General features: G+C 30.4%; 2 protein-coding genes across 2 annotated transcripts; one reads left to right on the plus strand and one right to left on the minus strand.

The window, feature by feature from the left end:
* Positions 1-1,572: 1,572 nt before the first annotated feature.
* On the plus strand, positions 1,573-2,454 carry LOC125826934 (AT-hook motif nuclear-localized protein 23-like). The gene has a single exon (XM_049506286.1). It carries the CDS (start codon positions 1,573-1,575, stop codon positions 2,452-2,454), a length of 882 nt encoding a protein of 293 aa, XP_049362243.1.
* Positions 2,455-8,866: 6,412 nt separating this feature from the next.
* Positions 8,867-9,508, minus strand: LOC125826955 (auxin-responsive protein SAUR77). The gene has a single exon (XM_049506309.1). The coding sequence runs from the start codon at positions 9,289-9,291 to the stop codon at positions 8,920-8,922; it is 372 nt and encodes a 123-aa protein (XP_049362266.1). The 5' UTR covers positions 9,292-9,508; the 3' UTR covers positions 8,867-8,919.
* Positions 9,509-10,972: the final 1,464 nt, after the last annotated feature.

The raw sequence follows: 10,972 nt of genomic DNA on the forward strand, positions 1-10,972 counted from the left end.
CACTTTCATAATCTTTCCACTTTTTGTCTTTCTACGTCTGTTTCGAGTATCGTATTATTTTATTATCAAAAAGAATAATCATTCTATTCTACGAGGTAGAAATAAAATTTGTTTACATTTTATCCTTTTCAAATTTTACGTATAAAATTACAATGAATATAACTATTTTTAAGATTGTTTAAGAGAAGATATAATGACGTTGCACAAAGTCGCTGTTAATACAAGGATCCACTTGTCCTCCAGCGTAATTCATTGTCAAAATCTTGTCTCTATTTTCAAACGCGCTTAGGTGCAAGTTTAATTTACCAACTAACCAAGTGATGGGATGCTTCATCTATAATCAGAGGTCTCGAATTTGAGATTTAGGTTTGGAGAAAATCATGTTGAGAACCCTATCCCTAGATAGGCCTTGCAGTGCGCGATCAGAATATAATCAAGGCTCTAATACATACTTCGAGCACCAACAATTTACCAACTACTAATAAGAAGAAGAAAAAAATTACCAACTAATTATGTTTCTTCCTCAAACCCAAGAAATAAAAATTACTCTCAATCACCTTTCACGAGACACTTTCTTTTAATCTATTAAAAATGAAGGATATTTTTCTGTAGATAATTTTAAATTTTTTCATATTTGATTGATTGAAACATAAAAAATATACTTTCTAAAAAAATAAATTCCTTAAAAAGTGTAGAAATTGACTTTCTCATGTTGGGTTGTTTCTCAGATGATACCTTTTGTTTACTTATTAAACATCAATAAGTAAGAAAAAACCGACAACATTTTATAGGAATATTATCTTCTTTCTTTTTTTGATTTCCCATTTGGTGTTCGGAGCCCACATTAGAGTCCCGATTAAATCCGGATCACGCACTGCAGGGCCCATTCAGGGATGACGTTCTCAACAAGATTTTCTCCATACCCAGGGGGTCGAATCCGAGACCTCTAGTTAAGGGTGAAACACTCCCACCAATACACCACAACCCAAGTTGGTCGGAATAGTATCATTTGTACTGATGTATACAATTTACATGTAGAAAAAATTTTAACTTTCATTTTTTTTATATACCCTAAATGACATAATTTTTCAATAACAGGAATATCTTGACATGTTTTATGCTACAAATCTCAAAAATTTATCGAAAACAATCTATCTGAATATCATCTCTATTTTTACAAGGTAAAATGAAGGTTACACACATATCATCTTTCCTAAACTCCAATTGTGCAATTACATTGAATATATTATTATTCCCACTATAATTTGGAACTCATCAGGTAGTAGTAATAGTTTATTGTTGATTAAAAATATAATTTTAAGCACCATCATTTTTTTATACATATATTTAAAACATTTTAGGGGTGAGAGAAAGAAAGACTGCATTTGTTCATTGTCTTCCTCTCTTCCTTCTTTCTCTTATCACTCAACCAAATCCTCCCACCACCTCTTTCTTTTCTCAAATCTAGGGTTCCACTCTTCTCCTCTTTCGATATTCTTTTTTTTACTCTTATTTTTTTTATAAATCTTTCCCCCCCACACACCAACATATTTTTTTATTTTTTTTCTTTCTATGGTCATTATGGCTGGTCTAGATTTAAGTAGTGCATCTCGTTACGTTCATCAACTTCATCACCCTGAATTTAATCTCCAACTACAACCCGAAAACGATGAAAATACAAAAAACAATCCATTTTCAAATGACCATATCAACCACAACCAGTTTGATCTAGTAGGTGCAAATTCATCTGGACCGGGCGACCTAGTTGGTCGTAGACCAAGGGGTCGCCCTCCAGGGTCCAAAAATAAACCGAAGCCTCCGGTTATTATCACTAGGGAAAGTGCGAATACGTTACGGGCACATATTCTTGAAATTGGTAATGGATGTGATGTATTTGAATGTATATCATCGTATGCTAGACGAAGACAACGTGGGATCTGTATATTAAGTGGAAGTGGAATTGTTACTAATGTAAGTATAAGGCAACCAACAAGTACTGGTAATAATAATAATACTGGTAATATTAGTTCTTCATCGGTCGTTACATTAAATGGTCGATTCGAGATTTTGTCACTTAGTGGTTCGTTTTTACCACCACCAGCACCACCAGGGGCAACAAGTTTGACTATATTTTTGGCTGGTGGACAAGGACAAGTTGTTGGAGGAAGTGTGGTAGGTGAGTTGATGGCTGCTGGACCAGTTATTGTTATAGCTTCATCTTTTACTAATGTTGCTTATGAAAGATTGCCTTTAGAGGAAGATGGTAATACACAAGGCTCCGATGGTGGTGGTGGTGATGGGGTTGTTAATAATAACCCTTTTCCGGACCCGTCTAATCCTGGGCTTCCATTTTTTAATCTACCGTTAAATATGCCTAACTGTTTAAATCCTGGATCTGCTTCTGTTGATGGGTGGGTGGGGAATCCAGGTCTTCGCCCACCTTTTGGAGTTTAGTGCAAATCTTGAAAAGGGAAATAGAATTCGAGCTTGTTCATACTGATGATATGAAATGGAAGCTAATTTGGATCAATGATGAAATATGGGGATTCTTGAATCAAAAAGGTCAGCAAAATTAGTGTACCATCTCTTTTTTTTTTGGAATTAGTGTACCATCTTTGTTCTAGAGATTTTGAGTTTTTTTTTTTTTTTTTCTTTTGTCTTGTATGTTATTTTGGGGTCTTGTAACTCTATGAATTCTGAAATTTGTCATCTTAATTAATGTTCTTTATGGAGAACTTTCTTTAAAGAAATATGGTTTGGGAAATCAATATTTTGATCCATCTTTGTTTAATTCTCAAGGAAAAAAACGGCGTAGTTGTTATAATATTTATATTATATGCCTTTGTTTTCTTAATTATATAAGTAATATAGTGGTATATTTTTATTTTTATTTGTTGATTTTTCTTCACTATCTATATGATTGAACATTGTCACAATTATTAAAAAATAATACGTATGCTAATAAAATATTAAATTAAAAAGGGAATGCCATATATATACTGAGATTCTTCTTGTTGGATGAAAGGTGTCTGGGAATTATATTACACTAGAAGTAACATGCCTTCTTCTTTTTTTTAAACATTCTTGCATTAATGTTTGAGCTGAATTTCTTGATGTACTAATTATTTTTTGGGAATTTGATCCCACTGGTCATTACTGAAAACAATGTTTCTCTCCTCAGTACTTATAATCTTTTTAAGAATTACTAGCATTTTGAATTGAACTGTAAGAGAGTTACATATTTACACAGTATACATGTCTTTCAAATGTAACACTAAAAAGAAATTATTTTAAAAAGGAAAAATTCGAGACCTCTGTGTTAAATCTTGGTGTTTTTCAAATGACCTTATGAAGTATAAAGTAGGATTATTTGTTCATAAAATTCTTCATTATTCCATTTCTGGAATGTGTTCTTGATCAAGTTTGGTTTGGTTTGTTCTAACATGTTAAGGAAGGTATCAAAGAAATGTTTTTCATACTAGAACTTTCAACAAAAAAAAAAAGTAATTCTTTTTAGAACCCTCAAACTCTTAATTCAGATCGATTGAAGTAGGTGGACATGGCTCGATATTGACTGTTGAGACCCCGAGGGTCATTATGATGGCTTAATCTAGTTATATGGCAGTATTCCGGGGTGAAGCCTTTATCATATGCCTGGTCATTTGTCAGTCCTACGCGAACAGACATTCAAGGCTCTATTTTCACTAGATCCGATCTTCCCCCCATACACTACCCAAAGTTTTAAATGTAGTAAAAGACCATTATTATTAATCTTGATATATTAGGTGCTCGGTGATTAAATATTTCTTAATTTCAAATATCTGATAAAAATTGTCATTTGTTTTCTTAACAATATGTCTAGTATTTCTTAGTTCCAAGAGAAAGTCATGACAATGAAATTTTCATTTAATTTGTCCTTCATTCTGCTTCAAATCTTTGATTTCTGACACACATATATATATAGTGAGATGAGACAATATGTGTCAACAAATAATTTTGAACTGCAAGGTCACACTTTGACTTAAAATCTCTGATGATTGATGCACTTTAGCTTTCTATCTTATCATGGTACCAAAATGTCAGAAAAATCTCAATTTTTCTTCATAATAAGTCATTATCATACATCAACTAAGAAATACTAGACATATTGTTAATCATGATATTCTACTTGTACAAGTGAGGTCGGGGGAGTGTGGTTAGTACCTAGTCTTGCGTCTATTTTGTGAAGGTAAAAAGATTGATTGTGGTTAGTAACCAGTCTTGCGTCTATCTTGTGTAGGTAAAAGACTGATTATGATATATCTTTGCTAAAGTAAAGTACTTTGGTAAAAAACAATCCAATCCAAAATTTGTGGCATGATTTCATCAAAACCATTCTAATCTTAATTTTTTTCCTCATTAATTGTGCGTAGTGCCGGCAAAATGAGCCCATATTTTGGTAACCCGTCCATATTTTAGTGGGTTGGGTGAGTGACTTTTTACATGTGTAAAATATGGGTTGATATCCATATTCAACCCATAAAAATATGGGTAAAATTTAGATTAGCCAAATGAGTTAAGCTTCTAACTTTTATTCACTCAAATTCATGATATCACCAAAAATATTGTAACTTCTCTTCCTTTTTATGCTCTTCTATAAAACTAATTATTTTTCTCTATAATTGAAAAGTTGAAGTCTTTGGCCCTCCAAAAATATATATTTTAAATGTACATTTCTTTTGTTAATTATAATTATATATTTTTATTTGTTTAATTTTATATTGGATAATAAATAATAGTGTAAAATAAGCAAATCATGTACTAGTATTGACATTGCTTAAAGTGCATTAACCATGTTTTAGTTCTAAAATGCAAATATTCATTTGCTTTGAAATTAAAAATATGTTCCCCTTGTTATTACATAAATTTATTTTATATTGAAAAGTTATAGGATTTTTTTTTTTACTTTTATGATACAATAAAACTAAATAAAGCATTTTCAACATTTTTCATCTAAAAAAAGACTAAAATATTTTCTCCATGTTGAATTCTTAAGTAGAGTACTATTTACTCATTAAAATATGGGTAAACTAGTATTTTTACCCATATCAAATATGAATGGGTTGAATTATTACCCATTTTATGTTAACCCACTTTCAACCCGCCCAAATTTGACCCAACCCATCCATTTGCCACCACTAATTGTGCGACATACTAAAGCTATTTTTTATGTTATTCTAGTTGCTAGAATTAAATAAGTGATGGTGCCCCTACCTTAACTAACAAATTGGTTCTTCATATATAAAAAACTATATTTTATACAAATTAATTAAACATTAATCTTGCTTTTTTTTTTCTGGTGTTTGTTGTGGTGGATATAGAGGTTGGGTTGATCATTTATTGTGACCATTAAAACATCTAGAAATATTTTTAACTGTGAATATGATTATTATTATTATGAAAATCTATCAATTTTAAATTTTGAATCTATCTCTCTGAAATACGTTATCTAAACCGTATGTTCACTTCACCATAACCATTACCATTAGACCGGCATATGCTCATTCTATTCCTTTTATATATGTACTATAATAATCACTATTTATTAAAGTGAATGATTAAATTATAACTAAAAAATTATTTCCTGCTAAAGAAGATCTACGAATTCTACTTTACTTTATTCTCTCTATTTAAAATTGTACGTACGATACGAAGTGAAGACATTGATTTAAAGGAAAATGGCAAGATCCTTAATGCACTTAATTAATTAAATAAATTCCCTAAACATCAGAAGTAAGATTCCTTAAAGCAAAATATACTTTTAGTTTTAAATAACTTCTTTAGTCGTGCTTATAATGTTCAGATTCTTGGTGGGATCATTGTTTTTAGAAATTGAAAAGTCCATGTTATTTTATGAGGCAGATAATTGCATAGAAAGTTATGGCTGCTTTATTTTAGGCTTTAATTGAGTTTAGATTTTATAATTTTATCTTTTAAAATGAAATATACATAATTCTAAGTATACTATATCTAGATGCACAATATAGATATTTATCATGAGTTCATCTTGGACTTCAATAGTTTTAGCTCCGATTATGTATGTGTTTAAAAAAATCACCAAAAGTACAGATGAATTGCAAAAGAAGTTGAATATCAAAATTTCTGATACTACACAAAATTATTTATTTTTTTCACTAAAAGCTTGATCTAATACCTTAATTTTATAATATAAACCGATTTAGCTTCCTAAAATTTGGCCTAACGGACTATCATCTTGGACTATATTTGGGGAAGAGGTATACTATGGGGAAGTTAACTTAACATGAGTTGTTAAACACATATATCATAAATTACCAAGTTTTTATTGTTTAAGCTAACCAACCAAAATTGAATTAAACTATAGTTGAATTAATTATTAGACTTGAACACATGAGGCAATTATTGTATGTTAATTATCTCTCATTGATTAAAAGGAGGACATTTCGCAAATAGCCACTAAAAATAACTCAATTATGCTTCACAACTATAGTTTGCTAATTATGATTTGTAGCTACATGTTAGAGTGAGGAGAGAGGCGATCGAGAGAGGGCGAAGAGTGGAGAGAGGTGAATTGTATTTGTATATATGTCAGATAATTGTATATCTATAATTGGTAACATATGTATTTGTATATCTGACGAGCGAGATCGGGAGAGGGAGAAGAAATGCGAGCGAGATTGAGGCTGGAGGAGAGAGAGGCAAGCGAGAGAGGGTAGAGAGTATAGACAGGCGAATTGTATTTGTATATCTGTATATGCATAATTTGTATTTGTATATGTATAAGAGAGGAGAAAGGCGGGATAGAGGAAGAGAGGAGAGAGGCCCACATAGTTATAGCTAAAAAGAGATTGTGAGTGGTAATTAATTCAAACTATAACTATGTTAACTAATTAATTAGTATATATTTGCTTATCCACATAATTTCCCCTAAAAGCATACTACTACTTAACAAAAGTAGCCCAATCAAATTAGAGTTTGGATCATCATAAGAAATGGGCTTGATTATTGGGGATTCGAATATGGATCTGTACATTAGTAGCCCAACAGATATAACTGCTTCTTACACCGGCTGACCCATAAATTGTAAAAATTAGGCAAATGACATAGTATAAGAAAGAAATTACTTTCTTTCCCTACTCTTTCATTAATTACCAAAAATCCCTTTTTAGTGTTTTTCGGATACATAATATAGCAGTGTGGATACTTAATATAGCAGCGCGGATACTTAAATTATTAAGTTGTTAGTAGCACGGATACTTAATTAACGGGCGGATGCATAATATAGCAGCGCAAATACTTTAATTAATAACGGGCGGATACTTAAATTATTAAGTTGTTAGCAACACAGATACTTAATTAACGGACGGATGCATAATATAGCAGCGCGGATACTTTAATTAATAACGAGCGGATACTTAAACTAATAAAGTATCCGGTTAAGTTGAATTGGGGGAAAATAAGGGATTTTTGTATTTTAGTAAAAGAGTAGGGAAATATTGAGAATAGGTAAAGAAGTGTTGTGTATTTAAGTAATTTTTCCTAAATTCATTCCACAAAAATAAGTAACCTTTTGATCGAAAAAATTAAACGAATTATCCTTAAAATGGGTTGGTCTTTGTCCTTCAGTAATTATACTTATGCCGTGTGAGTTGGCTGAAATGAACTAAGCTAATAAATGAGAGGATCAATAACCAATTCAAATTTGAGAGAGTTGAATTAGATTTTCATTGGCTAATTTTATTACCTCTACAATAAATACATACAAATTATGTGGCGTAAATTCGAATGAATCATACAACAATTGTTCTAAATAAAAATAGAAGTCGGCAAGTAGAAGAAAGGATAGCAAGGAAAAACCTTATTTGGAAAATTAGTTGTTGACTGCCTCTATTATTAAAGCCTAACGTGCTTACAAACTTTTGACTACATAGTTGGACGGCTTTCTTGATTTATTCAACGTAAACTTGACATTTTTAACTTGTTTATAAGGACATGAACAAATTAAGGCATCACTAATTCAATAAAAATGTAAGAGTTTAATTAACTAATAAGTATATAACTAGTACAATGACATAGACATTGTAATTTCACATATTGTATCTAATTAACTTAACAGTCAATTAATTAAATGTAATATAACTTTTTTTTTGTGGTAAGTAACTAAGTATAAATTAGTAAGATCTACATTACCCATGGTCATTAATGGAATGGTTTCATGTCTAAATTTTAATAGAGTAAAAAAAATTTAGGTGATTTTTTTTCTATCTGTCAAAATATTGATCGATAAAGTTACTCGATATCTGGTGTGAAATAACAAATACTTTGTGGGCTATAAAATTAATCAAGATGCCCATGAGAAAGAAATAGTCATCCAACTTATTTAGATTTTTATTGTAGTCTTGCAAGAAGTAGTTTCTCAAATTACTTAAATCTTATCCACTTTATGAAGTCATATTTTTGAGATATTGTAGAATTTCTTAACTTATTTTACATAAAGTACTGCTTTTAATTAAAATCAAACTTGCATAAATATTCAACCAGATCGAAGAACGTGATACCAAAAAAACACCATTATATTAAATGGAAATTACATACAAGAGAAATTAAAGTATATACTAACTATTAATTAATTGCTAAAAATTGGTATACATTCTCTTTTGCCAAGTATCAATTATTTCTACATATCCATATAGTATCTTTTTCCTTTAAAACTCTTTTTTGTACAACCCCATAATATAAAAAGTGTTAATTAAGACCAAAAAAGCTCCTACCACAAAGGGTAAAAGGAAGAAGTAAAAAAAAAAAAAAAAGACTCATATATATATATATATATATATATTACCTATTTAACTTGTTACCTTCATAATGATTAATAAGTAATCAATTGTCTCTTCTTTTCAACTATATATCTTGAGCATAGAAATCAATGATCTCCTCGAGATTTAGTTGAAACAAAGAAGAGCAATCATTTTGCATCAACCACAACATGTGTTCAAATAATATAGCATCAACATCCACATAAATCACTTTTTTCCCTCTATTTTCTTTTACTTTTCCTGTACCTTCTTTTCTCACCATTTCAATCAAACTTCTAAATGGACTTTCTTCCAACACAAATGACTCCACCAAGAATTCCCTTTTTTCCTTTCCCACCAGCACAGTTACCGGATAACTTGAATCATCATAACCATCTTCCACTAGTGGCCTATACCCTAATAATCGCCCCGAGCATCGCCTTGTCAAGATTGCTACCGGCAAAACTATGCAATCCATGAATTGTAACACACAAAAAACAATATGTTGCTAGAAAATGGCCACTTATATATGTATTTTGTATGAGATAATTTTACCTTTTTTTGGAGGGTATTTTGGTAATAAAATGAAAGAAAGGGAAGAAGAGTTCTTGATGAGAGTAGCAAAGATTGAATTGGCCAGCCAACGGCTAGTGTAGATATGCAAATGAAAACAAAGAATATATAGACATTTTTTAATTTATGTATAAGATATAGTTTGGTGTAATTTTCAGTGGTTGTTTTCGTGGAAAGAGAGCCGTTTGAGTGAGAAGAAAAATTTCCTTAATTTTACTTTATGATGAGTGGTAGGAATATGAAAGGTGACAGATAGACAGACAAATTGGTAGGTCCAATGAAACTTGTGAAATAATATGGTGACAATTCTACTACTACTTTTTTTTGCCCTTGTGACTTGGTCCCCATCTTCTCTTTTTATTATTTTGGAATTCGATAGTCGGAATTTACTAATCTGATTAATTTTGATTTATTTTTTGATAAAATCACTAAGGAAAATTATTCATATGTTCTTAAGGATTGATTTTGTCACCTCAGATTAAAGGGGAGGAATCTCAATTATAACCACCTCGCTGTAAGGGTGGCTAAATTGGCGTAGTAGGTGGTATCTCATAAGGGATGTCATTGATTGATTCTCCTCGAGTCTTTGTCAATAACGTTCCTTGGTCGAGTTCATGATCACAACAAACTTGCTAAGTGTGATTTACATCTTCTATATAATTTGACAAGTTATTGCATATGAACGAGTTCACCTAATACACATTTAAAGGATAGCGATTACGCATTTTCCTAGAAATTCCAAAAAAAATAAGAAAAATCTTCATTGTAACATCATATCTCTTGGTCATAGTCCCTATCTTACACTATTTTGTGTGTAATTATCGTTACGTGGTATTTGTTTACTCGGTCAATTAAAATTCGTATCATGTAATATCTTATAAAGAAAAATACTCATTTGTTAAAAATTTCCTTATTTCTAAAATTTTAATTTGAGACTTCTTATTAATGATGGAATTTTCCAACCATTCAGTAAAGCCTTATTGGTGGATCCACATTAACTTGAAATATCACTATTATCTTACATTAAAACACGTGTATGGGGTATAAGAGCCAGTTGGAATTGGAAATAGAGAGTTCACATCAATTATTTCAAAGCGCGTTTAACAAACAAAGCCGACTTCCATGTTGAATGGATGGGGCACCAACAAAATTATAAAATAAAAATAAAATAATTTGTAAAAGGAGGAAAGTAAGATTATTCTACAAAATTCATATATATAAAGTCCAACATGAAAAAAATTAGAATTAAAAAAAAAATGTTGGATAAATCTTATGTTTCCATATTTTATTTTATGGTAGGAATAAATATTATGATGTAAAAATAGATTATAATTTATTTGAGTGTGTCAGATATATTCTCTTTATTTTTTTAAGATAAGAGTAAAGTTATGTACACCTCTTTTTCTAAATATAACTTGTAAAATTATATTGGGGATATATTATTAATGTAAACATGGATTATAATATGCAACTAATTATAAAGGAAACATTTTTACCTTATAAAACATTATGTGGGAAATATGTCATTTTCCAAAGAAATGGTAAAAAGTACTCCTTTAGAAATTTTGGACTTAAATTATAAGAAG

This window comes from Solanum verrucosum, unplaced genomic scaffold (genome assembly GCF_900185275.1).
Source record: "Solanum verrucosum unplaced genomic scaffold, falcon-dt-bn FXZP01000060.1, whole genome shotgun sequence".
NCBI classification, from domain to species: Eukaryota; Viridiplantae; Streptophyta; class Magnoliopsida; order Solanales; family Solanaceae; genus Solanum; species Solanum verrucosum.

Excerpts from the sequence above, each read along its gene's own strand:
- LOC125826934 (XM_049506286.1), top strand. The coding sequence starts at position 1,573 with ATGGTCATTATGGCTGGTCTAGATTTAAGTAGTGCATCTCGTTACGTT.
- LOC125826955 (XM_049506309.1), bottom strand. The coding sequence starts at position 9,291 with ATGGATTGCATAGTTTTGCCGGTAGCAATCTTGACAAGGCGATGCTCG.